Source organism: Fusarium vanettenii (assembly GCF_000151355.1).
Source record: "Fusarium vanettenii 77-13-4 chromosome 6 genomic scaffold NECHAsca_20_chr6_4_0, whole genome shotgun sequence".
Lineage (NCBI taxonomy): Eukaryota > Fungi > Ascomycota > Sordariomycetes > Hypocreales > Nectriaceae > Fusarium > Fusarium vanettenii.
The window spans coordinates 1,877,572-1,897,485 of NW_003315865.1; the positions used below are offsets into that span (position 1 = coordinate 1,877,572).

At 52.5% G+C, this 19,914-nt stretch overlaps 5 protein-coding genes across 5 annotated transcripts; 3 read left to right on the plus strand and 2 right to left on the minus strand.

The window, feature by feature from the left end:
• Positions 1-2,023: 2,023 nt before the first annotated feature.
• Positions 2,024-2,770, minus strand: NECHADRAFT_44127 (uncharacterized protein; the record flags this gene model as incomplete). The annotated part of the gene is made up of 3 exons (XM_003045278.1): positions 2,024-2,335; positions 2,386-2,608; positions 2,736-2,770. The coding sequence occupies 3 exons, from the start codon at positions 2,768-2,770 to the stop codon at positions 2,024-2,026; spliced, it is 570 nt and encodes a 189-aa protein (XP_003045324.1).
• A 442-nt stretch (positions 2,771-3,212) lies between these two features.
• NECHADRAFT_43255 (uncharacterized protein) lies at positions 3,213-4,429 on the plus strand (the record flags this gene model as incomplete). The annotated part of the gene is made up of 4 exons (XM_003044874.1): positions 3,213-3,344; positions 3,397-3,523; positions 3,570-4,325; positions 4,380-4,429. 4 exons carry the CDS (start codon positions 3,213-3,215, stop codon positions 4,427-4,429), a joined length of 1,065 nt encoding a protein of 354 aa, XP_003044920.1.
• A 1,890-nt stretch (positions 4,430-6,319) lies between these two features.
• NECHADRAFT_42842 (uncharacterized protein) lies at positions 6,320-7,702 on the plus strand (the record flags this gene model as incomplete). The annotated part of the gene is made up of 3 exons (XM_003044875.1): positions 6,320-7,049; positions 7,111-7,418; positions 7,478-7,702. The coding sequence occupies 3 exons, from the start codon at positions 6,320-6,322 to the stop codon at positions 7,700-7,702; spliced, it is 1,263 nt and encodes a 420-aa protein (XP_003044921.1).
• Positions 7,703-13,966: 6,264 nt separating this feature from the next.
• On the plus strand, positions 13,967-16,005 carry NECHADRAFT_11769 (uncharacterized protein; the record flags this gene model as incomplete). Its single annotated transcript, XM_003044876.1, has 5 exons — positions 13,967-14,039; positions 14,093-14,607; positions 14,657-14,953; positions 15,005-15,212; positions 15,263-16,005. Coding segments are annotated over 5 exons (1,836 nt in total), but the record flags the coding sequence as incomplete, so codon positions are not given.
• Positions 16,006-16,850: 845 nt separating this feature from the next.
• Positions 16,851-18,876, minus strand: NECHADRAFT_70512 (uncharacterized protein). Its single transcript, XM_003045279.1, has 3 exons — positions 18,631-18,876; positions 17,795-18,581; positions 16,851-17,746 (listed from the first exon to the last, which is right to left on the minus strand). The coding sequence occupies exons 1-3, from the start codon at positions 18,735-18,737 to the stop codon at positions 17,021-17,023; spliced, it is 1,620 nt and encodes a 539-aa protein (XP_003045325.1). The 5' UTR covers positions 18,738-18,876; the 3' UTR covers positions 16,851-17,020.
• Between the last annotated feature and the right edge of the window lie 1,038 nt (positions 18,877-19,914).

A 19,914-nucleotide genomic window follows, 5' to 3' on the forward strand; every position in this document is an offset into this window, starting at 1 on the left:
CCGGCGGGAGACGCACGCGAATCGCAGGTACTTCTGGGTCCGTAGCGCAACTCGGAGAAGCCAGCGGAACCGCCCCCAAGGTCGGACAGGTACCTCGCTACCGTATGTAAGGTACCTGAGCGCGAAGGTACCGTACCGGCACTGACTGGAGCAAACGGAGAGGCTCAAACGCTGCCGACGGGCACTGAGTGGAGGGCGGCTGAAAGAGACGAGAGACCCAGTCAAAGCCGTCCTTGTCTCGTCTGTCTGATCTGAGGTCGAGGGGAACTTGAGGAGGTTCGCGCTCGCAGATAAGTCGCAAAATCCGAGGCGGCACTAAGCCGAGCAAAGTGAGGTGATGGAGGAGGAAGAAGGAGAGTAATCAACGGGGAGAGGGTGTGAGAGGGAGCAAGACACTTGTGGGCGAAAAAACGTGGTCGCTGGTTGGGTTGGGGCGGTGGGAGGACGAGAAACTTTTTTGCTCGCTGTTCCCTTCCATTCCCTCCCTATTTTGGCCTCCCAATTGGATGATTCTCTTGGTCGTCCTGTCTACGGCATCTCTTGAACGACTTTTTACATTTTAATTGTTGGCTTGACCCGGAACGGTGGTGATGCGTCTCGTTCCGTTAAACGGCTAGACGCAAGCAATTTACAAGTAAGTACACAAATACTTGCGCCAAAAAGGCAAAAGGCGAAATGACAAGGCTGGACTTGCTGAAGCCTTGGGCCTGGGGCAGATCCACAAGCCTCTGAGTCCTTGCAGCTAAGGGGTCGGGTCGATCATGAGTTTAAGGGAGAAGATGCAGTTAAAGGGAGGAGACATCGGGATGGTTTCCGATAGATCTCTGGGTGAATTGAAGACAATAAAATCATTTTCTGAAGCCATTGATGTGTATCTTTCAATCAATCTCTTTTTATTTTATTCCTTTCTTTCAGTATTGTTTTGCGGATTGACAATCGCTTAGACTCCAAGGCTGAAGCTGATACAAGCCCATGCAGAAAAGAGGCTGGATCAGCCCCAGGACTCTCCAGACCCGCGTTCGGCCGGCATGGAAGGAGCTTTAGACGCCGACCCGACCGTGACTGCCCTGTGAGGCTCATCCAGTCCAGTGAGCTTCAGTGGGAGATGCACGGGATTCAGCGCGCTTGGCCCTGGGAGCTTGGTACGGGAAGAGGCCCGCTCTTCAGGGGCTTGACGCTCCAGCAATCGCGTCACCCCACAGGACCCTGATGGAGCCTGGCCTTCTAGGCTCTTCTAGGCGGGTGTCTCCCATGCGGCTGGGACGCCATGCCTGCTTGCGCAGGTACGTAAATCTCAAACCAGGGTGCGTATTCTTGAGACTGCAGGTGAAAAGGGAGGTGAAAAGTAGCCCCAGTTGCCTGAGGCAGGCACATTGAGTGGCCGTCATTCTGGCATGAGTTTCCACTGGGTCCGTTTTCTGAGATGTACCTCCACTATCAAATCTTGTCTCACTGACAATCCATCCCGTCCCGTCGGTTGGGCTGCTCTAACCCACTTGTGTTGTATCGTGGTCCCCTTTCGCGGGGGTCCTTATCGATCTATCCGTGTAATCCGAAGCAACCTGACATCAACTGTTTCTGTTTATCCGGCGGGGTTGAGATTGCTCGCACCAGGCTGAATTGTCTACTTGACTTGGCATTGCTCTTCCTGTTCCGGCATTGCAATGAATTCCATCAAGTTGTTCTATGACTTCAAATAACTTGATCTTGATATGCGCCAGCGTGAAGCGCTCGAGGGTGAGGTATGCGCCTCTCCTTAGCCTCGCACGTGGCTGACAGCCGGCCTCTTCTATGGGTATCTACACGTGCCATGATCCCTAGCTCTACACTCAAAATTGCATCTTGCCCATCCATCTCAGGTTGTTTAGAATATTGCCCTGATCGGCACCAGATCGTCATAGATGCTGTGTAGCGGCTTGTCGTAGATGACCTCCATAGTTCCGTTATGAATAAAGGGCTTGACCTGCCGATCGTCTTCTGCGCGGTTTCCATCCAATCATTGTCTTGGCTGTCCTTGACAGGCTCAGTCATCCTCAGGCGGCAGCTCATCGTCGATGTATCGAATCAGCGAAACCCTCATCTCGGTGCTGTCGTTGCCCCTGAGAATATCACTGATAAAGTGAGCCTCCACTTGCATCTGCACCATCTCTAGAGCCCCACGGAGTACGCCACACAGGATGTTGGAGTACCAGAGTTGATCTTGTGCTCGTCCGTCGTCGGGAAGCTCGACAAAGTCGGCCAATGGGTTCTCTTCAAACACAAGCGAGAACTGGTCGTTGTCGCTCGTCCAATTTGTAACCTGGGGTGTAATGTTGAGGAAGATTTTGAATCCGACCTGAGATCCTGTTAGATATCTTCTTTTCCATATTTATGATGCGCACATACGCGAGCAATCATCTCGGCCGTCTCGCGGAAGTTGGCGCATCGCTTCATGGTATTGGACTTGGCAAGGTAGTCTTCAATGAGTCGCAGCCCAATATTGTAGCCCATTTTTTCGAGCTGCTTGTTGACCTCAACATAGTCGCTCTCGTAGTCTTTGCAGAGTTGTGCGACGATGGTTCCGTATGTTAATGTGACCAGCTCAGCATTGACCTTGTCGATTCGGGTTCTGTGATTCCAAGTCAGACAAACATTTGCGCCAAGGATCGTTCGGTTTTCGCGTACTTCCAGATTCTACCACGATGTTAGTATACATGTTATTATTGCGATAAAGATGGCGCCGAGGGTCGACATACTCCTCGCCTACGCGGGACGCCTTGCTGGCCGACATTGCTGCGGATGGGGATGGAATCTGGCGGGGCGCACCGAATGTAGGACGTGCGACGAGCTCGGTAGTTAGGCGGAGGAGATATGGACAATGCAAAAGTAAGAGAAGCTAGCTAGGACAACGCCAGACTCAAAGCCGTAAGGAATACCGTGAATCGTTAATCTTTGACCACCAGTACAGGAGTGAAGGCCAGTTCCCAACGTCACCCTGGAAGTCGGTGGACGGAGTGTTGAAGCGCCGATGTCAGGAACAACTCTCGGCCCGGCCACCAATCAATCGTTGCTACTCGATTTGCTTTCCATGCCCACCACCATCGTCGTGCTGCATGCAAGAGGCAGCTCCAAGCTCACTTTACAGCTCTAAAAGTTTGCCAGCGTCGAGCGCATTTGGATAACCAGCGTCGCATTGCATCACAGTTGACCCTCGAAACCCCACCGAGCCCAACATGTCCGCAGAGAAGCGTCCCGCCGACGACGATCCGGGTTCGTCTCAGTCGCTCGTGAAGCGACAAAATGTTAGCTCTTCGACTGGCGCTCTTGCGCGTCTTAACGCGTCGAGCAGTGCCCTCGTTCAGAGTGTGAGTTGATAAATCTCGAAACCGTGGAGATGTGAAATATTGACTTGAATAGGCCCCAAGAACCAGTGCCCTTCAAGCTCCTGTTATGGAGCTGTCAGGACATTCGGGCGAGATCTTTACAGCCAAGTTTGATCCTACTGGAAACCTGATTGCGTCTGGATCAATGGACAGATCTCTGAGTAAGAGCGCAGTGACGTGACGCGTGAACATGGGCTGACTCTCTAGTGCTCTGGCGAACCTATGGCGATTGCGAGAACTACGGAATACTGAACGGGCACCGCGGTGCGATTTTGGATCTACAATGGTCGCGCGACTCGGAAATCCTCTACAGCGCATCTGCCGACATGCACCTGGCGAGCTGGGATCTGACATCTGGAACACGCATTCGTCGATACGTTGGACACGAGGAAATCATCAACACAGTGGGCATCAGCAGGCGAGGAGAGGAGCTACTGGTCAGTGGTAGCGATGATTCAACCATCGGAATCTGGGATCCTCGATCGAAGAATGCTGTCGACTACATTCAGACCGAATTCCCAATCACTGCCGTGGCTGTCTCGGAAGCTGGCAACGAAATATACGCAGGCGGTATTGACAACGACATTCGCGTGTGGGATTTGAGGAAGAAGGCGGTGGTCTACTCGATGCTGGGACACTCGGATACCATCATGTCACTGAGAGTTTCACCCGACTCTCAGTCACTTGTGTCTTATGCCATGGACTCGACTGTACGGACATGGGATATTCGACCGTTTGCTCCCACAGAGAGACACATTCGGACTTTTGATGGTGCAACAATGGGCCTGGAGAAGAACCTAATGGGTGCTAGCTGGGACTCTGAGGGCAAGAGAATCGCAGCAGCATCAGGTGACGGTACAGTCATGGTGTGGTCGAGCGAGACTGGCAAGCTCGCTTACAAGCTTCCCGGTCACAAGGGTACTGTAAACTGCGCCGAATTCTCGCCAGGAAAGGAACCCATCTGTAAGTCTCTTGTGCCGGCAGAATCTGTGAATTGTGAGCTAACGGAGAATTCAGTGCTTTCTGCATCATCGGACCGCAAGATGCTTCTTGGCGAGCTGAAATGAGCCGGCAACACGTGCTGGGCCATATCCTAATTCTGCCACTGTCCGTGTCTGAACTATTTCGAGATAATGGCGTGTCAACAACACGAAGGTTTGCCAACGATGGTCTGCCCTTGATACAACTCCTTGTCGAGGGGCAATAAACCAACCAACGAAGGGCAATCGTTTTTGGCAACATCTCCAGCAAACTCGATCGTGAAGCAAGTTTGACGTGGCTTAACCTGTCAACTATTGCCAGGGAGCGGCAACACTTGTCGTCTTGGCGGACAGGACAGAGGTGTTTCGTGAGGGCTAGAAAAGCGCAACTTATTGGAGCCTGCATGTATAATTTGTTTTGTTTTTACTTTCTGAAAGCATCGGGAAGGGCTTGGAGGCGTTCAGGTGGATGTATCAAGTATGAGACATGTAAGACTTTGTAATTACATGAGGAGCTTGAGCTGGGGGGCACGGTGTCGCAATCATCATGTCCATCGTCGTCGAGGCAATCCAATCTCACTATCTGCAAATAGTTGATGGATAGTAGGTCCCTGCGTCTCCTTGAGAAAAAGCCACGGCAAAACACGAGGGGAACGTAAAATTCAAAGGGAATAGACGTCTTCCAATAGTCTTTTGTATCATCGACAGACTGTGACGCCCCTCGATAACTTATCCCTTCATCACCATCCAATCGTGCTCCTCGTGTGGTTTGCTTTTGTCCAGCTGGAAAAGTGAGAGCTCAGGTTTCAGGTGCTCCCTCTGCAGGTCGTGGTTGGCCAATTGCCGCGGCAAGAAAATGAGGGCGTGCCTTTACCCGAGACGGACAAACAGAGCCACGGATACCGGATCTAGACTAGTTTTTGGGTGTGTCTGTGGGTAACAAAAAACGCGAGACTGACACTACCAGATCGTAACGAGAGTGTTGACTTGAATCGTCAGTTGACCACCTTTATGAAAGACATGTTACTTACAAAGAACATCAAAAGAATGTGCAAGACTTAAAGTACTATGCTGCATATCTTCAAGCCTATCAAGACAGTATTGACGCTACTCAGTTAGTCTCACGTTTTTTGTCACCCCTACTCCGGAGACCTGCCCCTGGATGTGTTAAAGCTTCGACTATTGTTCTCCACATCCCACGTTTTCTTGCCTACGGTGCGCGCCGTTCGTTGATGTTAGGCCGGTTGCAGGCATGGCGTGTTTATCTGTTAGAAAAAACCAGGGGCAACTGACAAGGGATAAAGAAGAGAGAGTCATGTCGTTTCCCGCAACCAGTCGATGGAACAGCAAACAAGAGTGAAAAGTCTCTGCAATCAATCACATTTCAGAAAACGGGGACGTTCCTTGTTCAAGCCCGTCATGGCCCTTGCTTTTGTCACTCCGTCTTCAGACCTTCTGAGCCTCTAAAACAGGGCCCCATGTCGCAGAATCGCGACATCGATCCCTGGGTTCGCCCTGGCACGGTCCCTGATCCTCTCGTCGGGGGACCCGTTATCATGGGTCGTTTAGGCTTGGCTAGGGGGGTGGTGGAGGGTCCGTGGTCTCGTACGAACACATGAACCTCCTTCGACGGGGCGTTCGAGAGCCCACTAGGTAATTAGATCATCTCGACCCGGCGCTGGTCGTCAACTTTTGTCCCCTCTTTTTTATTGATTTCTTGTCTCTCTTGTTGTTATCATCGCCGTCTTCGTTCACACTCTGTGTATAGTGTCCCAGGCCAGGTTCAAGACGGGCTCTTGAACCGTCTTTATCTTGTTCCCCTGCCCTCTCAAGCCATGAACGAGATGCTACCCCTGATGCTACGACAACATCTTTTGCGTTGAGAGTGTTACCTCTGTCTGCTATCGAATTAATCTCACGACATTGTCCGCGTAGTCGTTTGTTCCAGACGTAGCGGCCTCGCGTTTACAAGACACGATGAACTTGAATAGCCCTGCCATGGAGCGACTGCGCTCCGACCTCATTCGACAGGCTCATATGGAGCGACAGGGAGACTCTAACGGGAGCAATGTCGACATCGAAGGCCAGCCCGATATGCAAGAGTCTCGTACGAATAACCCCTTCTCTCGACTGTTCCGTCGCGGTCAACCCCAATCGACAAATGCGCAACCTCAGCTGGCGGAAATCGAGAGCATCAAATCCCAAGACTCGAACCCGAATCAGACGAACCGATATTCTCGGGTATTTGGTGTAAACTTCCTCCGGCCATGGGGAAACAACAATGCGTTACTAACAAATGAGACTCGCAACACGACTGCTTCTCCCGCGCCGCTGCTACCACTTACCCAGCCATCGGAACTATCTTCACCTACGATACCAGACCCCGTGGCTACGCCTTCAGCAGAATCGAGACAGGCTCGTCGTGAACGTCGAGAACGCCGTGAGCGCAGGGATCGTCGTGAACATATGGACCCAATTGAGGCACAACTTGCTGAGATTCTTGGAGGATCTGTTGTTAGCCGACGACGAAGGCGACGACATCACCATGATCGATCTCGATCTCGACACCGATCTCGTAGGAACAATGCGACACGGCATCCGAAGCATTTCATGTTTTGTCTGCCATGGATTCGGTCAAGACGTATGCGAGCGCAGATTCTTCGATGCTTTGCGTCTGGTCTGTTTCTCATTGTTCTCGTCACTGTTTGTAAGTCACCTCATGAATTGTACTTCCATGACCAGAGAAAGGGTATTAATCAATTGCTCAGATCTCACCCTCTCAATGACCCACAAGGTCAACACTCGTGAGATGTCCATCATGCTCATCATGGTCATCCTCTTTGCCACCGTCTTCTTCTTCCACGGCCTTGTTCGACTCTGCATCCTCGTTATAAAGAGTAACCGAGAAGCAGCCATGCGCGCAAACCGACCCCCACGCTATCGTGGACCTCCACGATACGCCGTGCCTCCTGTGCCTATCCCGGTTGTCCTTGCTCGAGACGAAGAAGCGGTCGGCATAGAAAGTGAAGTGACAAAGTGTCAGCCGCCAGCCTATGGCCGTTGGCGAGAGACAGTGGTATGTTTATGTCTTGATCCTGCAGTTGCGGTGAATTTGTTGATGCTGACCATGTGTAGCGAGTCGACCCCGACCGTTTATTCTGGCAACGTAATGAGGACGTTGATCTCTCTCAGCTGCGACCTGGAGCTCATTCTGGACCCCGGCCGCCTTCTTACGTGTCCGAGGACGGCATTTCTTACGTGGTCGAGGCGGCTCCTCGATCAACTGCGCCTACGACTGACGTGCCGCTCCCACCGCATCCTTCAGAAGTGGGACGAGTAGCTCGAATGCCAACTGCATAAGAGAATCGATGAGCCAGCGATCCTAATCTTTAATGTCGACCCGGGGGTCTGCTATTTGCGCAAGTACAGTGGAACGGAATCTGGTTGAAGGAAGCGTCATGCTGGGCACTGGAGGGACATGCGAGGGATTGGATTCTAGGAGCCCTAGCGAGGGTGCTCTTGATTGAGCGTACATGATTTTACACGGCATATATGACAGCTTGTTAGCGAGTTTAAACAGCATCACAACATGTTAGAGACCAGAAAAATACGTAGATAGATAGGGAGTCTTGCGAGCCAAACTTGGCGAATAGATACCACATGATTTAACAGAACAAAAGCAATTATAAACAAGGGCATTGTTCTATAAAGGAATTCCACTCGTATCAGTATCGTGTAAGCGTCTGGTCACCCAGGCTGAGCCGAGGACTGGGGTTGAGCTGAGAGGATCCAGTGACGATGGAACCCGATCGGTGAGCGCCCGGAAATCAGCCTATCTTTTTTTTATGACCGGGCCGGGTAGGGGATATTAACATCCATCGAGGTTCGGGGGACTGGATCCAACGTGACGGAAATGGCCCGGGCTGCGGGCTATTGTTATCCTGAAGACATCACGCGGTTTGCCCCTGCGACCGGATGTGAGTCTTGGTATATCCTTGGGTGATGTAGAGATGGGATTTATTTTGAGTCGTTGGGTATGAGAATGACGGAGTTAGAAGTAAGCTGTGTGATATTCAAGATCAACGATGGAGGTTGGATCAAGTCCAAGGTTCATCACGTGAATATCCCGAGTCAAACATCACCCACCCATGTCAGGAACACGGTCAAAAGGCAAGACACTGTTCCTGCTTCCATCCTCCCTAGCGGCAGAAATAACCCTCACACAAAACATCCATTCTCTCTCCCCTCAGACCACTCAACTCAACTCAACCTTTCCCTAATCAAGACACACACCCACGACTCACGAGATGCCCCCAAGGGAAGGGGGAAGGTTTGAGGCCAAGGGCGCCTTTAGGCAATTAGTGATTGGACCGTTTTTGCCTTGACTCGGGACGGGGACTCCAGACCCCGGCTTGACTCGATGAATCGCCTTCCCCTTTCGCCCTCTGCTTCCGTGATTCCGTCCCAAGAGGATAGGATGTTCCCCCCCAAAGTCAGTGCTCTCTTTCAGCGCGTGATTCCGAAGGAGCAAATCCACTGGATGAGTGGGAAAAGAGAACCAACCCGCGCCGGTTGCTTCCCCCTCCCACGCGCTTGCGCCTGATGCCCGAGTCGCCCCCTCCCCACAATCTACCCACAATGGAATCCGTTGGTCGCCCGTAGGGTCTGTTAGGTAGTTTGCCGGGCACAGTCAAAGAGTCGTAGTCATTCGCGGGCTCCAGCTCCGTCCGTCCACTGGCTCCTGGCTGATTTTGTGTGTGTGTGGTGTCTGTCGTCCCCTCATTTCCTTCGTGCGAAAAATTTTTAATCAAAAAATAAATTTCCATTTGGGAACAAAGAACGAAAAACACACCCTCGAGGGAAAATCAAATCTCTTGGTTTATCATTATCATCATCATCCTTGGATAAGCTTCAACATCCATAATCCACTGCTTGGATATACATTTATTATACTCTTTTTTCCCTTCTTTAACCATCAAGCTCCTTTTCAGGCCATAAAGGTATGTGACAACCGGTAAAAGCGTGGTTTTGCTACTGCATTGCGTTTTTTGTGTTGCCGTGTGTTGCTGCCCCTCCTTCGCTTCGTCCCCCTCTGGTTGCGCGACAAGCCTCTGGATGACGACCTCTTTCCTGTCGCAACGGTTGTTCTCGAATCTTTATCGTCCGAAAAAAAAAAACGACCGACTCGATTTGGTTATTTGTCGCATTCTGAGTGTACTCGTCTGGACTCGAATTTCCCCTCCGACCGACAAGAAATCACGCGTTTTCGAAAGCTTCAAGCATCGGTTCACCTACACATGGCTCTCGCTCTTGGCTGTCGCTGTGTGCGACTCGACATCTTCATGATATCGTCCGTCGCGTTGGCGCTTGATCATGTCGCGTCGCATGTCGTCGTCGCGCCTTCACGGCGAGACCTGATGCTCAGATTGCCCCTCCGAGCGAGATGAGGTGCGGGGTTTCGACATTAGCACCAAGATCAACCATCAAAGAGGGCCGATAACACCAACGTCCAAGCATCGCGCCATCACCGTCATCAACCGTTGTCTCGATGTTACAAATGCGATGCGATTATATTCTACCCGAACGTCGTTGCCGCACTGGATAACATGGTCTGACACTTCGCCGCTCGCTTCCTCATATTGCGCTTGCGATTGTCGCCTGGGATTACCACCAAGGATCGCATTCGTGGTTGATCGACAATATGAGCTTGGCTTCACGTCAGCGCCATGGACTGTCTTCCAGGATCCGATACCGAGGTTCCTAATAATCGCGCATCGAGATCTGGATATCAACTTGGATACGAACCACCATGGGACGAACCGGAGGGGGCTGGTTTCTGCGCCGCAACCACGCATTGCAACTGCAACATGCTCGACGAGCCCTTTGTACTAACCGAAATACCAGACACATACTCTCAAAATGTCTTCTCTTTCTCGACGTGCTTGCTACAAGTGTGGCAATGTTGGCCACTATGCCGAGGTCTGCTCCTCTGCTGAGCGCCTTTGCTACAACTGTAGGATTTACCCCCCTCTTGGACTATTATTGGCGCTAACTTACATCTCATAGGCAAGCAGCCTGGTATGCATCTTGACCTCGACAACTGTCATTGGCATCTAATATTCTCTAGGCCACGAGTCCAACGGTTGCCCTCTTCCCCGTACCACCGAGGCTAAGCAGTGCTACCACTGCCAGGGTCTGGGCCACGTCCAGGCTGACTGCCCTACTCTCCGCCTGAGCGGTACTGGCACCAGCGGCCGCTGCTACAACTGCGGCCAGCCCGGTCACCTTGCTGTATGCTCTTGTCGCCATATCTCGAAGCTCCATATACTAACAGCGGATTAACAGCGCGCCTGCCCCAACCCTGTTGGCCCTGCTCTTGGCCGTGGTGCCCCCATGGGCCGCGGTGGCTTCGCCGGTGGTTACGGCCGTGGTGGTTTCGCTGGTGGCCCTCGTCCCGCTACTTGCTACAAGTGCGGTGGCCCCAACCACTTTGCCCGTGACTGCCAGGCTCAGGCCATGAAGTGCTACGCCTGTGGCAAGCTTGGCCACATCTCCCGGGACTGCACTGCTCCCAACGGTGGCCCTCTTAACACTGCTGGCAAGACTTGCTACCAGTGCGGCGAGGCCGGTCACATCTCTCGGGACTGCCCTCAGAAGAACGCCCCTGGCGAGATCCCTCCCGAGGTTGACATGAGCAACGTCCCTGCTCCTCCTGTTGCTCCTATTGCCCCCGTGGCTTAAGTCCATACGGAGTCGTTTTGGGTCGTGCCTGAAAAGGCTGGCCCAACGGCGGCCCCTCGGGCATGATGTCTCTCATTGAGGCATTAAACCGAGGATGCCGCCAGATGTGTTTCTTGCCTATTTATTCTTTTTGATGCCGACACGTGAACATATTATCCCTTTATCTCTTACCCTCGTCTTATTTCTTTGTTCCGGTTCTTGTTTATTTCGATCTGAAGCATGCCAGCCGGCACCATTTGGTTGGTCTGGTTTACGGCATCTTCGATCCGTCTAAATTCATCTTTGAACCTCGTTCTTTGTTTGACCTGGATATCCCACGGAGTCCTCGTCCAAGCTATCTGGGCGGCATCTACGTGACTGTTGCCTCAGACAGTCCAGAACGAGGAAAGCCTTGGGTGACAGGAAAAGACATCTACCAACGATATTTCCTTTTTCCATCTTTCACCTAGACTTGTTTGCATGGATCCTTGGTTACTAGGGGGTCTCTGGGCGGTTCTCCGCATCTGGCACCTTTCCTCGGACGGAACTTTGGATCATTCACCCAAGGACTACTACTACGATTTGAACGACAGACGCTGTCACGTGGCTCTTAACGACTTTCAAAAAATTCTACGGCACCCTGCGAAGGATATACCCCGCGAGGCGATGTGTTGGTTGTTGAGCTTGGAAAAGAAAAAGCGCAGAGACTCAGGCTTGACGAGAGAAAGAAGCCCCCAGAGCGGGTAGGTCAAGCCTCGGGAGAGCTTGTGTTGTCGCCTGGCGGCAAAAAGATCAGTGGACGCGTGCGTGAGAAGTGGAGTGGTGGGCTAAAGGCCAGATTGATCGACGACAATGACAATTGGGGGATAGGATGTTGTTTGTGTTGTGGACGACAGGTGTTTCACTCGAGGCCCTGTTCGATGCGGAAGAAAACGTTCCACAGAGCAGCAGACAGACAGACAGACAACAGAGACTTTTATGAGTGGGAGAGAAGTCATGGTGGGGAGCCTTGGGAGCGTAAAGGTGTCCCCAGACCCCTCGTCTTTGAAAGGCTGTCTAGATGTGGTGGTTGTGGTTGCGGTTGCAGTTGAGGTTGAGCGTGGGTCTGATGGTTGGGGGTGAAGTTGTGGTTGCGGCAGAGTTGTAAACGAACGATTTGATACACAAGCATTACAAAAAATGAAGCGAAGTGGCATCAGCAAGCAAAGAATGAGATGAGATGAGATGAGATGAGGTGTTACGATGCTGGCACTGTACAACGGAATGGCGTTGGGATGGCAAACTGTTTTTCTTTATGGAGTAAGGACTGGACTGGACAGGCTAACAGAACTGTATGCTAAGGCATGAATGGGAATGAGCTCGGGCTCAGGTCAGGTTATCTCGATGAGGCTGCGATCAGCGGAGTTATGAGGTTAGTACAGATTGTATGGTGGTGTCGAATGTGTGCTGGTAATCAAGAGCTGTCCTTGGATGATATCAAGGAGGTACCAGGTGATGAGGTATTACAATGACCAAACGTGCCTCTGTTGGGTGCCCTCCTGCATGAGCTGAACATCTTGGCGATCACCTTGCAGCGGACGGCACGGCACGACCCCAAGGCTCTTCAAATAGCTCTGTTTGCTTAGAGCAATCGGCTGTTGAAACGCTTTCACTGTGCCACAAGAGTGACAGCGGCCTAGACAGCATGAACCGTGACTATTTGGGTTGTGCAACGGGCTTCGGAGTTGGTTCCGGAGACGGCATTAGATGGTTGAAAAGGGATAGGTTGTGCCCTACACTCAGGAAGACGGACAGAGCATGTGGCTGAAGTAGTTGTATGGATGACTACAGCCTATCAAGCATCTGAACCGCAGAGGTCACCATAGGCAGCCGTGTTACACATTGCGAATGCAGTCATGTTTGAAAATACGACTAGAGACGGCCCAGTCGTGGTTGGATCAATATGCAGATAGAATGCTACGCGTCAGCATGAGCGCGAAATAGAGCTCAAACAGGACGAACATCAACCCCGCAGCCAACGTTTGTATCCTTGGAAGCCAAGGCAATAGACTGCCGTGAATAGTCGCCATGGCCGGCCTTGCATGGTGCCAAGTCACAAAAGTCGTCAGCCGCAACGGGCTCAAACATGATCACCAACCACTTCATCTCCACCAAAGTTCCCAGCCCTACGAGGTTTCGGGAGGAGGAGGGGTCAGAGCTGCAAACTAACCCGGGGTGGGCTGACGGGTGGCAGGGGGGGAATCTCGACCAAACGCCAAGGAAGTTGGGGGCCGGGCGCTGCCGCTGGCTGATGTGAAGAGAGGTTGGGGAGGATTATTGCTTCAGGTCTCGGGCATTTGCAGTTGCAGCACCGGAGGAGACGGCCTATTCTGGTTACAAGATGCATCTTGAGGATGGGGGAACCGGTGTGGCTGTACGACTTTGTGAGTCCAAGATGTAGGGGAACGACGACCACAAACCATAGACCCCGAGACATGGGGTCTTTGCACTTTTGTGAGGGAGGAGGCAGATGTATCAAAATGGAGACCGGGATGATGAGCTGGCGGCTGATGGAATTGCTGACGGGCTGACGAGCTGAAGCGGCGCTTAAACGCAAGCTTGCTCGGCGTGCATTATGGGGGATGTGATAGAGGGGGACACGAGAGGGATAAAAGGCGGGCTTCTTCCTTTGCATTTGATCGTTTCTTGTGTTTCTCAGATTCTTGAGAGCTCACCATTGAACTCTCGTTTTTGAAGTGAGAGTTGTGTGTGGTGTTGTTAATTCTTGACCTGCCTAGTACTTTTACACAACAGGGTGTCGACTCCACATTGGACAAGATGTCTTCCTCCTCTTCTTCCTCTTCGAGGTCATCGTCGCCCAACAGATCTGTTGCAGAGATCGCTGCTGGTGTTGACTCGGTCGACCGCTCAAAGGTTACACCCCAGCATGTGATTGACAAGTTCTGGGGCAAATTCACCACCAAGAACCCGGGCAAGGGTATGTCTTTGTGCCCCCATAAACAATTTGAGCAGTAAACTGATGATTTACAGCTACGACTGTCATCCCCTCCAACACCTACATCCAGGCTGCTGCCAAGAGAGGCAACAGAGTCACCGCCAGCACCACAGATGCTTCTTATGAAGAGGCTGCGGCCACGTGCCGTGCCAAGGTTGAAAAGATTGTCAAGGAGTGTCGTCGCATCAACAAGAAGTATCGCGACCCCCACTTTGACATTGAAGCCGATCTCAAGTTTGGCCAGAATGACTGCCTTCAATCGCTCTCAAACGTCGAGGACTACACACCTGGCCTTGACATGCAGCCTCAGAGCGTCAAGCGTGTCGGTGACATCTTTGACAAGCCCTGCTTCTACATTGATGGACCTACTACGAGTGACATTAGGCAGGGCCGTAATGGTGACTGCTGGCTCATGGCTGCTCTTTGCACTCTGAGCAACAAGCCTGGTCTCATTGAGAGGCTTTGCGTTGCTCATGACCAAGCTGTCGGTGTCTATGGTTTCGTCTTTTTCCGCGACGGCGAGTGGATCTCGGAGATTGTCGATGACTATGTACGTGTCTCCATCTTGTGCTTGATACAGCAACTGACAGACATTTTAGCTCTATCTGACCAAGCCCGACTATGACGAGAGCTATCTGGATCGAGTCTTGTTTGATAATGTTGAGCGACTTGACCCAGAGGAGGCATACCGCCGGATCTATCAGTCCAACAGCGGCTCTCTCTACTTTGCACAGTGTCAGCATCCCCAGGAGACCTGGCTGCCCCTTCTCGAGAAGTGCTATGCCAAGGCCCACGGAGACTACGCCGCCATCGAAGGTGGCTATGGTGGTGAGGGTATTGAAGATCTCACTGGTGGTGTCAGCAGTGAGCTCTTTGCCAATGATATATTAGACAAGGTGGGACCAACACACGTGCGTTTTCACAACATCAACTAACGAATTTGACAGGATTACTTCTGGAATGAGGAACTCCTCAAGGTGAACAAAGAGTTCCTCTTCAGCTGCTGGACTGGCGTCTGGGGCAATGGCTGGGGCGACCGAAAGGGCATCATCGAGCTTCACGCCTACTCGATCCAGAAGGCTGTCGAGATTGACGGAAAACGTCTGCTCAAACTCAAGAACCCTTGGGGCAAGGGAGAATGGAACGGCCCGTGGAGTACGTAACCTCGTCGATGCCTCGCTACCAGAAGATGCTAACAGTTCCAGGTGATGGATCCAAGGAATGGACCCCCGAGTGGCTTACCAAGCTCGACCACCGCTTCGGCGATGACGGAGACTTTTGGATTTCGTACGAGGACCTTCTTAGAAAGTACCAGTCCTTCGATCGAACCCGTCTGTTCACCCCTGAGTGGCGCGTCACTCAGGTCTGGACTACTCTCTCCGTCCCCTGGGCTCTCGACTACCACGACACCCACTTCTCCTTCACTGTCACCAAGCCAGGCCCCGTCGTGATCGTCCTGGCCCAGCTCGACGACCGATACTTCCGAGGTCTTGAGGGCCAGTACCGCTTTGAGCTGGCCTTCCGTGTTCACAAGGCTGGCAAGTCTGACTATGTTGTCCGCAGCCAGACACCCTACCGGATGACACGATCCGCCAACGTCGAGCTTGAACTCGAGGCTGGCGACTATGAAGTCCGCGTCAAGATCAACGCCACTCGCAACGAGTCACTCTTCCCCATTGAAAAGGTCATCAAGCAAAACGCCAAGTCTCGCCGTGAGAAGCTCCTGCGGATCGGTCTCACCTACGACCTCGGCCACTGCAAGGGCCGATTCGTCGAGACCGCCGAGGAAAAGGCAGCTCGCAAGGCGCACGAGGCGGAGCTCAAGAAGAAGAAGAAGGACAGAATCAGGAAGAAGCTCATCAAGGACCGAGAGGCGGCTCACTACTTGGCCACCAAGGAGTGGGCGTGGGCAGAGCACAGACGACTGAAGAAGAGGGAGAAGGCTAAGCTTAAGGCGGCTGCGAAGAAGCTCAAGAAGGAGGCCAGAAAGGCTGAGAAGGCCGCTGCTCGAGCTGAGAAGGCTGCCGAGGAGGCCAAGGTCGCTGCTGAGGCTGCGGAGAAGGAGGCCGCAGAGAAGAAGGAGAAGGAAGAGAAGGAAGCCGAGTCTACTGAAAAGACTGAGAAGGTTGAGGCCACTCCCAGCTCTGAGGAGAAGGTTGAGTCTAAGGAGGAGGAGTCGAAGCCACAGGAGCCTCTGACCCCCGAATCTACTGCTGACGATGATGTCGAGGAGAAGGACGAGAAGAAGGCTGAGGGTGAAGAGGAGACCAAGGAAGGGGAGGAGAAGGCCGAGGAAGAGGCGGCAGAGGGAGATGACGAGAAGGAGAAGGCCGAGGAGTCGGAGCCCGAATCGGAAGAGGAGAGCGACACCGATGACGGCGCGGCCTCTACCGTCGGCTCCCTCCGTGACTTTTCCGAACGGGAACTCCAGATCGCCATTGACACGTACACCGGAGACATTCCCTCCGACTCGGAGGAGTCCAGCGACTCTTCCTCCGACTCTGACACCAACGAGGGTGACGAGGCCGAGAAGGACCCCTGGAACGCCGTCGTGGTCGCCGGTATCCGCATCTTCCACAAGAGCCTCGGCGACGACGACGAGGACGGCAGCTCCCTTAACCTCAAGGTGATCCGACCCATCCCCTACGGCAAGGACAACGACAAGGTCGACGTGGAGAACAAGGGCAAGTCGGCAAAGTGTGCCACACAGGTCCTGGATGTGGATGATAGTGCCAAGGATGCTACGCTCATCGGGGATAAGGAGAAGAATAGGTTCATCAAGGGAGAGGGACGTAGGACTTTTACGCTGTAAATGAAGATTTGGACTATTTCGGGATATTATGTACAGGATCCCGGGCCGTGTGGGGCCGGGTATTGTGGGGTTCTCGGTCGCTTTCGCCGATCCTCAACCGGATATCGGTAAACTTATGAATACATGACTCGTATGCTCTTGCTTATTGATCTCAAACACTCTCGTTCTTCTCATCGTGTGTGACCTCTCCGTGCTCATTTCCAAACATCTTTCCACCGGGTCCAGACACGCTCTGGCGGTGCTCCCAGGATTCCGTGGGCTTCCACTGTGTCGACTTGCGCGCCACGCTGACCTCGTCGTAAAGCTGGTCAACCTCTTCGAGGGAGAGACCCTTGGTCTCGTAGATGAAGAAGTAGACAAAGGCGATGCAGATGAAGCAGCAGCCGAACCAGATAAAGAAGATCTTGCTCTGGAGGTTGGCCTTGCCGGGACCAAAGTCGACGAGGTAGGGGGTTGAGTAGGCAATCGCCCAGTTGAGGAGCCAGTTAGTCGCAGTAGTCATACTGAGAGACCTGGCACGGGTCTTGAGAGGGAAGATCTCGCCGGTGACGACCCAAGCAAGGGGACCCCATGTGGAAGCGAAGAAGAAGATGTAGATGCACACGAACGACACGGCGGCCCTTTGTCCAGCGAGGTTCTTGACAAAGATTGTGCCGTTGTCATTCTGACCGGTAGAGAATGTACCCGCCATGGCGACGATGAATTGGGAGACACACATGCCGATGGCGCCCCAGAAGAGAAGAGGGCGACGACCCCATTTGTCGATGGCGTACATGCCGGGGATGGTGGAGGCGACGTTGATGGCTGATGTAATCATGGAAATGACGAAGCCGCTCGAGATACCAGAGTTCTCAAAGTACTTGGTACCATAGTAGAACTGGACTCTTGTTAGTTATGTACAGATGAAGTGAATTAGGGGACATACGATAAAGTTGATGCCAGTAAGTTGCTGAAGAGCCTGCAGAGCCATACCAGTAAACTGGCGCTTCAGAATAGGAGGTCGGAAGCAGTCAAGATAAGAAGCCTTTCCAAGAGTCTTTTCATACTCGTGGTTCGCCCTCACTTCCGTAAGCTCAGCCTGAATAGCAGGATGCTCCTGAGGCAGCCTTCGAATCCTGCCCAGGGCCTTGGCGGCCTCGTCGTGTCGGTCTTGCTTGATGAGGAAGCGGGGCGTCTCGGGGAGGATGCACATTCCACCGAAGAGCACGAGGGAGTAGGCGAATTGGACAGCGATGGGGATGCGGTAGGAGCCTGTGTCGTTGCGCTTGGATGTGGCGTTGTTGACGATGGCGGCGAGGAGGAGACCGATGGTGATGGCCCATTGGTAGGCTCCTACGATGGCGCCGCGAATCCACTTGGGGGCTGTCTCGGACTGGTAGAGGGGGATGATGGCAGAGATTTGACCAACACCGAAGCCGGCAAAGAATCGCCCAGCAAGGAACATGGGGATAGCAGTGGCAGCAGTTTGAAGCGCCACACCTATGTTGAAGACCCAGGTGGCAATCATCAAACCGGGGCGACGACCGATGTAATCAGTCATGAAGGGAGAAGAGAGAGCGCCGAAGAAGGTGCCCGCGGAGAGAATGGAGACGATGCCAGACTCTTGGGATGTGGTGATGTTGAGGTCGCCGTCCGAATCTCTCCAACCGGTGCTGAAGAGGCGTTGCCAGTAGGGCATGGCAAGGATACCAGAGATGGTACCAGTATCATAACTAGGTCCAGTCAGTATTGAAGATGTATGAGTTCAGTTCATGGACATACCCGTAGAGGACACCACCAAAGGCAACAAACATGCCAATGGCGATGGCAGGCCATGCCTTGCCCTCCTCCGTGGGCTTGTTGAGGGAAGCTCTTCGAATAGTATTCATGGCGATTGCTCTTGTTCCTAGTGAGGAGCTGTGTTGAGGAGCCGTTGGGCTGAATTGGGATCTACCCCTGAGTCTTGATGAAGATCGACTCTTGGCGAGTTGAGTTTGTGAATAGTAGAGAAGAGAGCAAAGAGCTCAATGGTTATTGGGTATAAGCCTGATGAGAAAAAAAACGACATGATTTCGAGGAGGGAAGCTCGTGCTTTTAAAGTAAAAGGCTTAAAGTTGAGCTTGCCAGATGACCAACGGTCTGCAAGTAAAAAGAACCCACTCCAACATGACGTTTCTTACACGAATTTCCCCCATCGCTTACAACGAGGGGGGAAGCTAAAGCTCGGGGAGCTCCAGACTCTCGACCCCGGGCTGACCGCGACTAGGGGGAATTTGGAGATGCGGAGCAGCCGCACCACCACCAGGACTGGGGGATCGCCACCGATGACATTGGCTTTTTTAGATGGCCTGACAGAGGATGGATACGGGGAAGGGTGTTTTGTGGGGGATTCAAGGGTTAGGAGAGTGTCACATTGTCAAACTTGGAGTGCTCCACGCGGGCGTTTCCTTTGACGCCTCGCCGTGATATTGCCTAGCGGTGGTGAACTAGGAGGATTGATCTGATGTTTTGAATGGGTTGTTGATGGTTTTGAGAGTTGAATTGTCTCGCCTCTTTGGAGAAAGAGGGTGTTGTGCCATACTACACTCAACATATGGGAGATACATGATAGAATACAGACTCAACAATACTTGATGTTTGCATGTATGAGAAGCATTGCTTAATCCTTGGTCTCAGCTCCAATGCATGACCTTTCACGGATAACTCGGATGAAGAAAAGCCTCGGCAGATGAAACAGAATGCTCCTAACCACGAGGTCAAGTAAGGATCTCCATCATGATAAAACCCATGACCATGTAATGAAGATCCCCACAGTCGAGATGTCGGGGCGAGATGCGGGTCTCCCGAGATCCCACCTCCCCCGGGCCAGGCCGGCTGGGCAAACGCCAAGTTGTAGTATCGTCTGTGGGAGAATCTTGTCCTTGGCATTGAACTATGAACTACTTAATTTGCCACTCTCATGAGCAATTTGATGCTTTCCAACATGTCCAAGTGATGAATTAGTTGTGAGAGTATGAGAGTATGCATGTCAGTCTAACCGCTCAGGCCAAAACCCTCCGGAATAGC